Here is a 14576-nt window from a genome sequence, read left to right as displayed (position 1 = left end):
CATCTGAAATTAAATCCGGACAAGACTGAACTTGTCGTCACTGGTAACACCCCCAGTCCCTGGTCCCCCAACTTTTGGCCTCCCTCCTTGGGCATCCCCCCCACACCCTTCTCCTCAGTAAAAACTCTAGGGATCTCACTTAACAAGCACCTCACTCCTCACTCCCAGATCAGTTCTGTTGTGTCTTCCTGTTTTTTTGCCCTCCGTACTATACGGAAAATTTCCCGGTTTTTCTCCTTTCCCGCCCGTAAACTGATTTTGATGGCAATGGTCCTGTCCCGGTTGGACTACGGGAATATTGTGTATAATGGCGCTCCAGCATATGCCTTTCGCCGTCTTCAGTTAGTCCAAAATCAGGCTGTCCGCCTGATTTATGGCCTGCCCAGATTCCATCACATCACTCCCCTACTCAAATCCCTACATTGGCTGCCCATTAAAGAACGGGCTCTCTTTAAATTGGGCTGTACCACCTTTCAGGCCTTGGCGGGGACTGCCCCAGATTTTATTTCTTCCGCCATCAGTGCTTACTGCCCCAACACAGAACTTCGCTCTTCTACTAAATTTTTTCTTTCTGTCCCCTGGTTCAAAAAAAGGAAATCTGGGGGTTTGAAATTCACTGTCCTTGCCCCCACTTTTTGGAATTCCCTCCCCCTTCACATTATATCTATTTACTCTTATCTTGAATTTCGCAGGGCCCTGAAGACTTTTTTATTTTCTCACACCTTCCCACCTCAGTAACTCCGTCGCCCTAGCCCTGGGTTAAGCATCCTTCAGCGCCATGAAACTGCCTGGTATACGAGCACTATACAAATTCCTGTAAATTCAAATTCAAATTGTAAGTGTAATTTCCAAATGGGAAGTTACAATTGGTTGCAGTTTGGTTTCTCTGGAATCCTAATATAAAATCCTAATTTATCGTGAAGTAGGATTTTAAATTACAATTCTGAAAATGCCACTTTTAGAAAGTTGGCATTTTTTTGACTTAGCCATTTGGTGCCAGCAGCCTGTCTCTGTTCACCTGACTGTGTGTAGTTGGCAGTTGGGCTTTGTGTATTTCGAGAGCCACACACAATGGTAGCTTAGGTGTATTTCAATTGGCCATCTCTGGCAGGATGGGACGGAGGAGCAGGGCACAGCCTCACTTACACCTGAATAGCCTTGTCCTGATCCACACAAAGGGCTGCATACCCCCTGTAGTTAACATGGAACCAGGGCAGGGGAAGCAGGGTATCTGTACACTTCAAATGCATGTCTTTTGAAGTCTCCCCCACTTCAAAGGCACCACTGGCTATAAAGACTGGACCTCAGACACCAAGTCTGCTGAACACTTCTGGACTTGTAGATACTCTGCCAGGAAGAAGGAGTGCTGTGGTGCTGCAGGACTTCCACTCTGCTGGAATGCCACTCTGCTGAACTCCTGCTTTGCTGTGCTGAACTTCTGCCTGCTGCCCTCTTGCCTGGGTGAGAAGCACTAGACCTGCATATCTTGACCCCAGAACTCAGAGTAACTCCAAGGGCTAGTTGACTGGCCTCCTGATCTGAAGCCTCAGGGACAGGAAAGACCTCCAATCCTTGCACCTAGTCTCTGCCATTTGTGAGTCTTCCCTGTCAAGTGGTGCCACCCCAGTGCTGCACATTTCGAGTTGGGCCTAAGGTGCTTGCCACCAGAACTGATACATCTTCTCTGCTGAATGACGCATCCTAAGGGAGAACCAATGCATCACCGCTGCTGCATTGAGCGGATCCGTCGCAAAAGACTTGCATCGCCGCTGCCTCCCGCATTTTGAGAACGATGAATCACTTTCGGAACTGCTGCTGCGTAACACTTTTCCCAGGGCAAGCTCCTTACATTCCTTGTTGATGGCAGCATCAACGTTGACTTTCAAACTCCCAATAGCAGATTCACTGCTCATCTGAACCTACGCATTGCCTCAGCTGTGCCTCGCATTCTCGACACCGGACTTTGCATTGCAAGTCAAGTCGATAGGATCCTCAACTTTGGTGCATTAGGACCCCGCATCCCTGCCTTGCGGCATCTCGGAAACGACGCATCGCTTTGGCTGTGCAACACATTTTCTATGTGGATCCACGCAACACTCTGCAACCAGGATTTAAGGTACTCTGTTCAGCGGGTCTAACTGGGTCCTTGTAGCTGGCCCATGCTCCATCACAGTTGGTCTGAACTTGTGAACTCATCCCGGTCTGGCATGATCTGATATCCCCAATAGCGCTTCATGCTTTATGGTGCTATTTTTCACTATACAGTCCAAAAATCAATATCTCTGGTTGTACTAATTGAATTTTTGTCATGTTGGTCTTGTTTTTTTAATTAAAGTCAAATCTAGTTTTCTAACTTGCTGTGGGATATTTGTGTATGGTGTATTCACTGTGTTGCAGTTTGAAGTGTTGCACAAATACTTTACACACTGCCTATAAGTTAATCCTGACTGCTCTGTGCCAAACTACCAGAGGGCAAGCACAGGTTAATTTAGGGTTTGTAGTTGCTGCTTGACCAGGGACCATTCCCCAGTCAACCAGTAAGCCAATTTCTAACGTTGGTGATCAGTGGTGAGGATAAGGACTGGTGTTTTTGCATTGCCGTGCAGTGATCCCATATCTGAGACCAATTCAAGTTAATTCTCTTTGATTGGCATTTTTTATTTTCCAAAGCAAGCTTGGGATTTGAGCTGGCTAACATGGAGCTCTACACTGTAGCCCAGCTCAAGGACTTCTGCAGAGAGTTTGGACTTCCTGCCAGGTAGGGGGATTTGGAAAGGAGCTGAGGGCCTGGGCAGAAGCTCATTCCATACCGGGTGAGCCACCAGAGAGGATGAGGAGATAGAGGAGCCACCTGCGTTGGAAAGGGATGACTTCACCCCTGGAAGGGAGCTCCCTGCCAGAACATAGAGCAGTGTCTCCCTACCATGGCCTATGCTCAGAGGAACTGACAGAAAGGAGGGAGGAGATGGGGTTCAAGCTGCAAATGGCCAAGATAAAGATGGAGGCAGAGAAGAAGAAGGTTTAAAGAGCCCTAGTAAAAATTAAGTCTTGTTGGCTCATGAACGGAGTCTAAAGGAGCTGGACATCAAAGCCAGCAGGTAGATTCCAGCAGTGAGGGTGCCAGCATACCCACAGTGTCTGGAGGAGTCAAGGATTTGGCGCCCACTTATGTGGTGGGAGACGACATATACAAATGGTTTTCTGCCTATGAGGTAGCTCTCAGGGTCCAAAAGGTCCCAGAAGAGCATTGGAGAGTGGTCTGCGGAAACACATGCCTACTGTGGGCCTACTGTGGGGCAGGACACACTTCAAACCAGATAAGCGCCCAGGAAAGTCATTTTAATTGTAAAGTTTGGACTGATCCCTGAAAAGTTCCACCAAAGGTTCAGGGACAGCCAGAAGCTCCCCAACCTGTCCTGGGGAGATTGTATGGATTACTCCAGCAAGGCGCTGAATGGTTGGGTGCAGAACAACAAAGTGAATGATTACAATGGATAAGCTTCCTATGTTAGATACTGGATCTAGGGCTAGGAAAATGAGTATCCATCGGACCACCATTCTTTGATCACAGTACTCCTTCTTTCTCTCTTGTATTCCCCTGCCATATTCTCTACTGTAGAGCACCATATTGTTTTGTTCTCTGGTTTCAAAGAGCCGTTGAAGGGGCACATGAGTCAATATTAAACTGTGAACTAAGGGTTATCCCCACACCACCATTTACTGGCCAATAGTCTGCGTCGATCAACAGGAGATATCAGAATTGTGATCCTTATATCTCCCGTAGAGGGTCTAGGACAGACTGTGATGCCTCCTAAAGCTCATTTAGAATACAGCTGCTGACCGCATTCTAAATTCATTCCACATTTCCCACCTCTTGGCCACAGTGAACACCACTGTGCATGGCATGGCACATAGAAAACATCTTTGCTGCACTGTTTACAGGAATTATTGTAGAGGAGAAGGAGTGCAGCCAGTGGGTGTCATGCACAACTCTGCATTAGCAAGCCCTTCAATGTTTGCCATACTAATTACTCAGTAGTGTACTGTATTGTGTAAGTGGGGGAAGCCCTGGCATAGAAGTCAGAAGGAAGGAGTGGTTGCCACATGCAGTGATACAACCCCAAATCAGCAGGCGAGCATCCCTAGAGGCTTTGATGCATTTGGCTGACCAAGGATATGCCTGATGACGTTCATGTTGATAGAGGAGTGAGCTTGTTTCCCTTGCCTGGTGTTACCTATGCCTGCCCTTCTTGGCCAGCCTGTGTTCTGCATGTTTACATTTTTGCATCTGCACATCATTAACTAATACTATGTTGCTGATTCTACTTAGGGTTTTTGGAGCAGGGCATTCTGGTGATGGATCGAAAAAAGATTGCCAAGCGCTACATGAAGACTTCCACCTTCCGATGGGATATCCTGTCCTTGCTGCCCACCGATTTGCTTTATCTGAAAGTGGGTATCCACACCCCTGCTGTCAGGATCAATCGCTTCTTGCGAACACCCAGGTTGTTCGAAGCATTTGACCGTACGGAGACCAGAATAGCGTACCCCAATGCCTTCCGCATCTGCAAGCTCATGGTCTACATATTTGTGGTTATTCACTGGAACAGCTGCCTCTACTTTGCATTGTCCAATTATATTGGATTTGGGAAGGATGAGTGGGTTTACCCCAACATCACAGACCCAGATTTTGGCCGCCTGGCTCGTCAGTACATCTACAGCTTCTACTTCTCCACTCTTATTCTCACCACAGTTGGGGATACACCAAAGCCCCACCAGGAGGAAGAGTATCTCTTCATGGTGGCTGACTTTCTTATTGCAGTGCTGGGCTTTGCTACCATCATGGGCAGCATGAGCTCTGTCATCTCAAACATGAACACTGCTGACGCTGCTTTCTACCCCAACCATGACCTGGTGAAACTCTACCTCCAGATGCACAAAGTCAACAAGAGCATGAAGCACCGGGTCATCTCCTGGTACCAGCACCTGCAGATCAACAAGAAGATGACCAACGAGAACGAGATCCTGCAGAACCTACCCGAGAAGCTACGCGCCGAGGTGGCGGTCAGCGTGCACCTGCCCATCCTCAGCAAGGTGCAGATCTTCCAGAACTGTGAGAAGAGCCTGCTGGAGGAGCTGGTGCTCAAGCTCAAGCCACAGGTCTACAGTCCGGGCGAGTATGTCTGCAAGAAGGGAGATATCGGCAAAGAGATGTACATTATCAAGGACGGCAAGTTGGCTGTCGTGGCCGACGATGGCGTGACTGAATATGCTGTCCTCGGAGAAGGCCTCTACTTTGGGGAGATCAGCATCTTGAACATCAAAGGTGTGTATGTTTCATAAATGCATGCCATTGTTTAGAAGAACATTGTATTGTTTATTTGTTTATCAACTTTGGGCTTTTACTCACCATTTATGTGAACAAAGTGCTAAATCCACTATCTAATGTTCAGCAGATAGCCAGCAAGGCTAAGCCTTCTTGGTTTACCGAGTAGACTTGGATGACCTGTCTAGGCCTATACCAAGTGAGATGATGTAGGATGAGTCCAAAGACAATATAACACGATTATCACAGTTGCAATAAAATATGTCAAAATAGTGATGAAACAGCAATTTTAACAATATTTTATAATATATGAAATATATTACAGATTAAACAGTAATCATAAAATAGATCTAAACAAAAGTCAATTGTAAGAAATTGGGTTACTATTTAAGGGGGGTGAGAACTAAACTAAAATAACAACCACAGACCTTATCAGGGTGAACCACAAAAGTCACTAAATTAACCTGTGGGTAACCCTCTAATAGCTCGGCACAAAACCAGTCAGGCATAACTTAGAGGCAATGTGCAAACTGTTTATGCAGCACACAAACAGTATTAAGGTAAAACCAGGGCACAATAAAAACCCCAAACCTTTTTAGAACAATAGAGTTAAATCAAATAAATAAAATGTCACCCAGATGACAAACGTCCAATAAGCAGAACCCAAGTTATAAATTATTTTAAGTTTCAGTAAAAAATAGCACCAAAAAGCACAAAGAGCCACCTGGCCTTGCTAGACTGGGACAAAGTCACCAGTGCAGGCTGACTGCAGTGGAACGCGGGTTGGATAAAGGAACCAGGTCTGCCCCAGTGAAGAGTTTACCTCTTCAATATCCGAGTCTGAAGGGCGAGCCTCAGCTGGAGCTTTGTGTTGGGTGGGCCACAAGGAAGTTGATGTCAGTGAGCGGAGCGGTCATCGCTGGAGCTTCACGTTGGTTGGAGAGACAGGCAGTAGCTGTTTGACACAAAGAGCATGGCACCGTCAGAACCTCAAGAAGAGCAGGAGGGTCTGTGAAGCAAAATGCTAAGTCTACAAGGTCCTCACTGAAAGCTACACATTTGGATTGCACTGAACCAGACCCAAGTGGTCACTAGACACTAGGTGTACAGTAGATATCCTATCAGCCCACCCACTTGGCGGAGCCTCGTCATGTAGGACGTCTAGAACCAAGTTGGTGTATCCAAGCCTAGATGAATTAGCTAGACATCACGCAATTATGGTTCATACGATAGAAGTGTCCACGCCACTGGGCGGTGCTGGTACAGTGCAGTGCAAAGAAAAAAAGTGAGTGAGTGATGTTAAAATGACGGTCGAGGCAAAAGAAAAACTTTTTATTATTATTCACCTGGACGTCAGATTAAAAAGAGATGCAAGACAGTGTGACAAAATCACTGTCTACTTTGCTGTGAGGTTAAATAGGCCAACATGTTTCTGCCAATAGGTGAAACTACACCGGCATTCTTCAGGGCCACTTGTGTAAAATGTTGCTACTGCAAAGATACACTCTAATAGTTGTGCAGAGAAAGTGAAGATGACAGACCAAAAGTTTAAGACTGTCAAACTAATAGTGTGGTCACTAGGACCATCCTACCGTATCCTCTTGAACCGTTTGATGATAGAGGATGCAGTCCTGTAAATACAGAGGAAAAAATACTATTTTATGTTCTCTAGACATAACAGACTCTTAGGAGCAGTTAACACCAGAGAGTGTTATACTATCATAACATGAGGACCAAAACAAGACTTAGCAAGGCCAGTCCTGATTAGAACGGCCACTTAATTAATTACAGGTTGCACTTAGAATAAACCACAGAAATTTCTGAAGACAAAATTGCAAACAATGAAAAAGACTTACCCGGCAATGTGTGGGTAAGTCAAGTTTCAAGTTTATTTATTTATGATTTTGGAACTCAAATGAGATCCACATAAAAGATTGACAAAGACAAATACATTTTCATACAATCACAAATGAAAATACAGAGGAGAATAAACATTTAAAACCCTCTAATATATATATATAGAAAACTTTTTAAAAAGTTAAAATTGTTATGACAAAACATTTCATTGGGGGATTATAAATAGCGTCTAAAAATGCAGTGGCGGAGAGAATACTTAATTGAAGACAAATTGGTCTCAGCCACTTACGTCTATGCAAAAGTAGAGCCGGACACACAAAGAGCACATGGGTGATATCCTGAGTTGAATTATTACAAAAATTACACATAGCTGAGGAGCCATACCATCTGGACAATAGATTATTCAAAGGAAGTAGGTCCTGTCTTAATAAAAACAAAAACCGGCGTACACCATGTGGAAGATTCTAGGTAACATATGATTGCGCTTTTCTTATTAGGCAGGCATCGATGGCCAGAGACACACCTTTCTTCAAGATACGGGCTTCCCTATCCATCTTAAAGCTTAATTTCCAAGAAGCCAGCTTCAGAATGGACTTCAGCTGATATGCAGATGAAGTAAAAAGAGCTGATTCATCAAGTTGTAAAAGATCAACTGCGTTCAAAAATGTTTTACAATTAAAGAATGCTCTTTGAAAGTTCCTAGCAATTCTTTTTGAATGAGGTGTCTTAGAGTACCAGGGTCTCCCCTTGCAAGGCTAAAGACCCAGCGCACTATCCCAGCTAGGTCGTGAACCCAACTACTACGCAGGCCAAATTCCAACCTAAAAGCGGCTATAGAGCACGCTGTGTTAACTGTGGTTAAATACCGCAAAATTTTGCCTTCCCTAGTATTTAAGAAACCCCAGTTTCTTATATCAAGTAATTCAATACCATAGAGTAACGATGCTGGGATTTTAGCACGATAAACCTCTAGCAGAATAGCGGAGTGTCTTCTACCTGTAGAATTATAAAGGGAGAATGAACTTTTACCTTGGGCAAATGCTTTCCGGGTGTTCTTTGCTATGTGAGCCTTTTCACTTAGATTACCAACAATAGTTTTTCCGAGGAAGACTTAAGATTTTACCACTTCCAATCGTGGTCCACCTACAGACCAAGGAAGGTCACCAAAAGTGGGCGAGTCAAGGTAAAATTTCTGGGGGAATACCACACCAAGGATACCAGGTCTAACAAGTGTCTCCCCAGCAGAAAGCAGAGAGAACTACCCACCCTCACAGGAGTTCTCATTGCTAAGACCTGGAAAGACAATCAGCATTGTTGTGGCCAGTCCAAGGGCATCATTCCACTGTGAAGTCCATTCTCTGTAGGGAGGTGGACCACCTTGCACTACACCTCTGTTCCCTGGGACGTCGCCTTCTACTGATGAAGGGTGTATGTTTGTCCTAGCCCTCATTGTTCAGCTGTGAGAGAATAGCCCCAATGCCTGGCTATGCCTTCTTGGAGAGCAGGTTCTTGATGTTTTGAGGGGCTTCTAGGACTTGAGACGTCTTGCATAAGAGTGTTGTCTTGCCAAATCTGTGAATGTGCCCCCTCTTGCTCCTTATGCCATAGGACTGCAATCAGCTGCTGGACAGGGGGCAATTTCCCAGCCTTGTTCCTGGAGTAGCCCTTGCACCTTCTATCCTAACAGAGGTTGTCTTAGAGACATTGTCAGAGATGTTGTTCCTAAGAACTTTATAAATCACTTAAGAATAAGAGGTCAGATTGAATGAATTTATATCCGTAATCTTGTTCTGTGTAAAGAACCACAAATCCAGATCAAGTTCAAGTTCAAAAGACCTTTATTCGAATTTCATAAAATTCATAAAAGTACCGAATACAGCAAAAACACACATTTACATATAATACATATAAATAACATTCCATGGTATCATCATAATTCATATAATAATTGTACAATAAATGTCATTTCCTTAAAAAAATTTTACACAGTAGCATCACTATGACTAGTTTCTGATTTCAGGGGTTTTCCATTGTCTTACGCATACGTATGGCTAATCTTAAGAAAGTGCTAGTGCGAAAGGTCAGTTCATCAGTGTCCAAGGTAAGCAACAACATATAAGATTCTTTAAGTGTGAGAGGTCTGTGTTTTCTGAAATACGGAGTTAAAAGCCATTTAATAAATTTCATGTAAAATTTACAGAAAAATAAAAAGTGCAGGTCATCTTGTGTGCTCACACCATCACAAGGACATGGAGTAAGGTCTGCACTGTGTCGGTACCCCATAGGAAAAGACAACAGAAATTTCACAGTTCCAGCCCTTAAACGGAACAGTAGGGATCGCTCCCAGTTTGACATAGGGAGGGAAAGGTAAGGCGGCAGAAGTTGCATACAAAGACCATTTCCTATATATTTCATAACCCTTGATTTCTGGGATTCTCTTCCTATACGTCCGTTTCTATAAAGTGCATAAAATGCTTTTTGTACCTCCGCTTTGTCCTTTAATTCAATTGTCATTGGGTCAGTGAACAAAATAGCTCTACCAATTTCATTAAGCGATTTAAAAACTTCTGTAAACCAAGGAATCTGCATACCATATTCACAATTTAGACAGTCCTTAATGATGTTTTGTGTGAGGACAGCGGCATCATTCCACCAGATTCTAATCCAGAAGACAGCTGGTCTTGCTCTGATAAAATCATTTATGTAGGGAAGGTTAAGTTCATTGTGACAAATAAAATCAGATGAAGAAATCGGTGCGCCCAGCACTTTTCTACAAAAACGATTTTCCTCTCTTTGAATGCAGATGCTGCTATCCGACCCCCATACTTCTGCTCCATACGTAGCGACAGGTGAACACTGTAATTTAAAAATCTTTAAAATAGCCTTTGTGGCACCAATTTTCTTTGGGCGAGGGAGACTCAGAACAGAATTGTTGGCTTTCGAGAACTTACTCGTGGCGTGGGCCAAATGCCCACTCCACGAGCTGTTCGCAGCGAAAACCAACCCCAAATAAGGAAATTTATGGACAGATTCTAGTTTATCTGTACCAATTCGAATTGTACTAAGTTTCCTTTTACCCGGCCCACAAGACATAATAAAAGACTTTTTAAAATTTACTTTCAGGTCCAGTCCCTCCATAAAAATTACAAAACTATGTATAAGCAGACGTAAAGCATTAGGTGTGCGTGCCATAAGCACTGCATCGTCTGCATATAGCAGTGTAGGCAAGGGTTTACCTAAAATTGTTGGGACATCAGGGGTGGCTTTTTTCAAACAATTGGACAAGCCGTTGATATATATGATGAACAACAGGGGTACTAAAACGCACCCCTGTCTCACCCCCCTCCCTATCTCTATAGCTCCTGAGACCTCTCCACCCATCCCGATACGTACCCGTGCTTTTAGGTCAGTATGGAGATAGGCTAAAAATCTAACGAGGGTCTCGTCAAGGCCATTGGATAGTACAATTAACCAGAGCTTGGATCTGTTCACGAGATCGAATGCGGATGAGAGATCCATAAAAGCTAGGTAGGCAGGGGATGAGCGAGCAATGCAATATTTATCTATTATCAATTTCAAATTTAAACATTGCTCCACTGTTCCTACCCCACTCCTAAACCCCATCTGACAAGGATCTAAAAAGTCAGTATCAGCCGCCCATTCCAATACCCTATTATAAATTATACGTCCCAATACTTTTAAGGTGTTATCCAGAAGGGAAATAGGACGATAATTTGCTGGATCTGATCTGTCTCCCTTTTTATAAATAGGGACAATGATGCTGGTAGCCCAGGTAGCAGGCATGGCTACTTTTGGGAGACTATTAAAAATATTAAGGAGTATTGGTGACCATAACTCGACATTATATTTAATAATATCGATCAGAAGACCATCTGGTCCGGGTGCCTTGTTACCTAAACTCTCTTTTATGGCTTTCCTGACTTCATGGTCCAGAATCTGTAGACCCTCCAATTGTCCTGAGTTAGGGAGAGAATGCTCATCGGAGGGGGCTGCATAGATTTTGGAGAAATGGCTCTCCCATGCTGCACTTGTAATATTGCAGCTGATTTGTGTAAGCTCTTTGCCCATTTCCCTCGTTCTCCTGACAGCCGACCAGAATGGGCCGCTGCCACCCAGGTTGGCACTAATTACCAACTTTTCCCAGTGGTCGGAGAGCAGGTTAGCCTTCCTTTCTGATATTTTGTCTTTATAATTTTTCCTGGCAGCTCTAACTGCAACTTTGCACCTTGGTTTGGCAGAGAGTACCTTTCTTAATTCTCTGTTGGCCAGGGAGCAAGATGAGTCAAACCACCGTGGCTCTTTGCGATCATTGGGCAGTGGGACTGACAGGAGGGTTTTAATGTTTGAGCACAGAGCTTCAAAATCTGCGATCAATTTATCATTATTTCTGCTGGGGGACAGGCAAGAATTCAGCAAATGTGGGTATTTCTCCTGAACAGTATCTATAATAGCCCCACAATCAATTCCCCTCCATTTTAAACGAAGGCCATCAATAGAGGGTGTAATATCCCTTGCCCCATTAAGATTCGTAAAAATTGGACTGGGTACAAAATTAAAAATAACCAACAATGGATTGTGATCGCTGAAGGACGTTTGCACAACAGAAGTTTTAACTACACAGTCTGTTAGCAGTAGTGATGTAAATACATAATCAATAGTGGAACTGCTATCCCTGCCATTGAACGTAGGGGCATATGGAGAATTCATGTCATACCCTACTCACATGGCATCCGCAAGATCAAAGTCGGATAATATTCTGGTCAGTTCCAATCCCCTGCGATCATCAGGGTAAACAGATTTAATTAATCCATAGTTCTCTATAAGTTTCACATTGAAATCACCCCCTATTAGAATGCCAGCCTTAGTATCTGCTGATGAAAAACATTCAATCATATTTAAAACCTTGGATAATGCCACAAAATTTTTGTTCGGTACACCGTAAAAGTCATTGTTATAAAAATTAATTAAATAAATCAAGGTCTTTGACTTTAATTTATATTCAAGAATTTGAATATTAGGATTGGCATGGTTGTCTAGCTGCAAATCTCTAATTGTACCACCTGCCAGAATTCGAATCCCCATAAAAAGGCCACCCACTGCTCGACCAAAACTAGGTTTTGCTGACGTCAGGCTAAAGCAGTGGTAGCCTTCAATGTACAAATTTCCAACAGCCCAGGTTTCTTGAAACATGAGTATGTCCACATCATTTATTAACTCAATCCATGCAGGGTCCGACAACTTAGATTCTAGACCAGCAACGTTCCAGCTTAATATTGATAAACCATATGTAGATCCGTGTTTATCAAGTCTGCTCCCAGTATTCCCGTTGTCATGATGGACTAGTTCATTGGAAATGGGCAGAATGCTATCAGACGATGTAATTACTGTAGAACCATTCTGGTCCTGGTGCACTACGGCTGGAGTTGTAAGACCCTACAAGCTTTAACATGACTACACATTTCATTATTGTCCGATATACCCAGTCAGTCTTGTTCATCTAGATTGGATAAATACTCAAACCGATTGTGGGTAGGAATGTTGTACATTGATCTTGCTTCAGTTATTGGTGTGAACTGATAAGTATCAGGGACTGGGTAGGACCTATCTCTGTAATTGTACGGATGCATGATTGGCGCTTGAAAATAGTGCGGGATGTTGTGAGTTGGAAATGACAGTGAAGGTTGATGGTGCCAGTTATGGCTGTTACTGTGAATGGCATTGGGGTTCTGATTCTGAATAAAAAGTGGTGATTTGATCCTTGCTCCGAAGTTCAAATCTTGGAAAGGAATTGTGGGGTTATTCACCGTGGCTTGTTCGGGAGGTATCAGGTGTCTGTAAAAGTATCCTAGTGGAAGGAGTGTGGTGTTGAATTCCCAGGGCGAGGGTGACGGAGCGCTGGCAAGTGTTTTCTCTGCCCATTGAGGTCTTCTAAAGCTTATAGTAAAGCAGTCACCCTCAAACTTTTTCCTAAGTGGGCCTATCCAGCCCACTCGCTGGGTGTTGATAATCTCCCTTGCACCATCTATAGGGTAATTGCAGTTAGCAATTAACCAGTGTAAAGTTTTATTTTTGAGAGATGTGGGAGTTTCGTCCTGATCCTTCCTTAGTTTGGTAACATTTACTAACACCAGTACATATGCGCCACATTCCGGTGGAAGATTAATGCGGGCGGGTACTTGCCTAACTGTTTTTTCTTTGGTTTGGGCCGTGGTAGAGCTGCTTATGGAATTTGCAGGTTGACCTGTGGTAGTCCCATTTAATGGTTTAGTGTTTATGTTAGTATTAATACTGAGGTCCTTCCTTTTGTCTAAGGCTGCATTATTGGTATGCAGTGTAGTTGGTTGTTGACTAATGGTTGGACCATTTGAATTGACCAATGTAACAGATGGGGCTTTATGTGCGTTATTTGTGTTTATGGGAGGTGCTTGGGGGGTATTAGATTTGGTGCCTACTGTTTTGATGGTACTATGATTATTTGCACTCTTTACGGCACCTTCTTTCAATAAATTCTTAATAGGGATACTCAGTTCAGCTATTTGTTTTTCTATCCGAGTAAGCCTACTTTCAATGGGAGATAGGTAAATACTTAATAATTCCCCCAACCTCTCCAGCATGTGGTCATGTGCATTATCAGTATTTCCATTAGTTGTATTATTGGTATCTGTTGTTCCGTCCTGCTGAACCATTTCTCTTTCATCCCCCTGAGTGGTTTCTGTAGCCCTGCTAACATTTTGGTTAGGGCCAGAATTGGTACTTTTCCCAGTCTTTCTTTTTGACTGGTGATGTTTCCTAACCTTTGTAAGTTGGGGCTTTGGTGCATGTAATTTTTGTTTTTGGACAGCACCCTCTCGTCTGCCTCTCAATTGCCTTGTGTTGTCAAGAGATATTGCTTCAGGAGTAGGATTGATAAGCAAATCTGGGGTTTTCTCTACATCCATACTGATATCTGTGTCTGAATCTATCAGGGGAATAGAGGCTGAGAGGTTAACCTCACTTGGAATGGTGTGGATGTCAGCACATACATTTAATAAGGGTCTGATATTGTTAGGCATAGCCTGGGCAGGTGTGGTAGCCGCGGCAATAAGGCCAAGGGAAGAACGTTTAGAGTGGGCCAGGTCTTGTGATACCCTGCGTTCTAGGAGGGAAATGCCCTGGTTTATGGCGTTGTTGGCCTTAGCAATAAAATGGTCAATAGGGCCAGTTACTGGTCCGCCCCCTGCAGCGGCAGTTTTACTGCGGCTGCCCCTTGGAGACATGATGAAAGTAACATACACTTATACAGACACAATGTAGGCTGCAGTCTATTTCCACAAAATAGTGTAGACAGGGCAGATAAACACAACAATCAGGTAGAATGAAGAGTGTATAACCA

At 43.7% G+C, this 14576-nt stretch overlaps 1 protein-coding gene across 1 annotated transcript in view; it reads left to right on the top strand.

Annotated features, from left to right (window-relative positions):
* CNGA4 (cyclic nucleotide gated channel subunit alpha 4) overlaps positions 1–14576 on the top strand; it is a 156926-nt gene that overhangs the window by 120097 nt on the left and 22253 nt on the right. The window contains exon 4 of the mRNA XM_086935993.1: positions 4331–5326. Within this exon, the coding sequence (XP_086792119.1) occupies positions 4331–5326 (996 nt within the window). The remainder of the gene's footprint in view (positions 1–4330; positions 5327–14576) is intronic.

Source organism: Lissotriton vulgaris, chromosome 8 (genome assembly GCF_964263255.1).
Source record: "Lissotriton vulgaris chromosome 8, aLisVul1.2, whole genome shotgun sequence".
In the NCBI taxonomy this organism is placed as follows: domain Eukaryota; kingdom Metazoa; phylum Chordata; class Amphibia; order Caudata; family Salamandridae; genus Lissotriton; species Lissotriton vulgaris.
The sequence above is the reverse complement of the archived record's forward strand: the minus strand, read 5'-3'. Positions and strand labels throughout refer to the sequence as shown.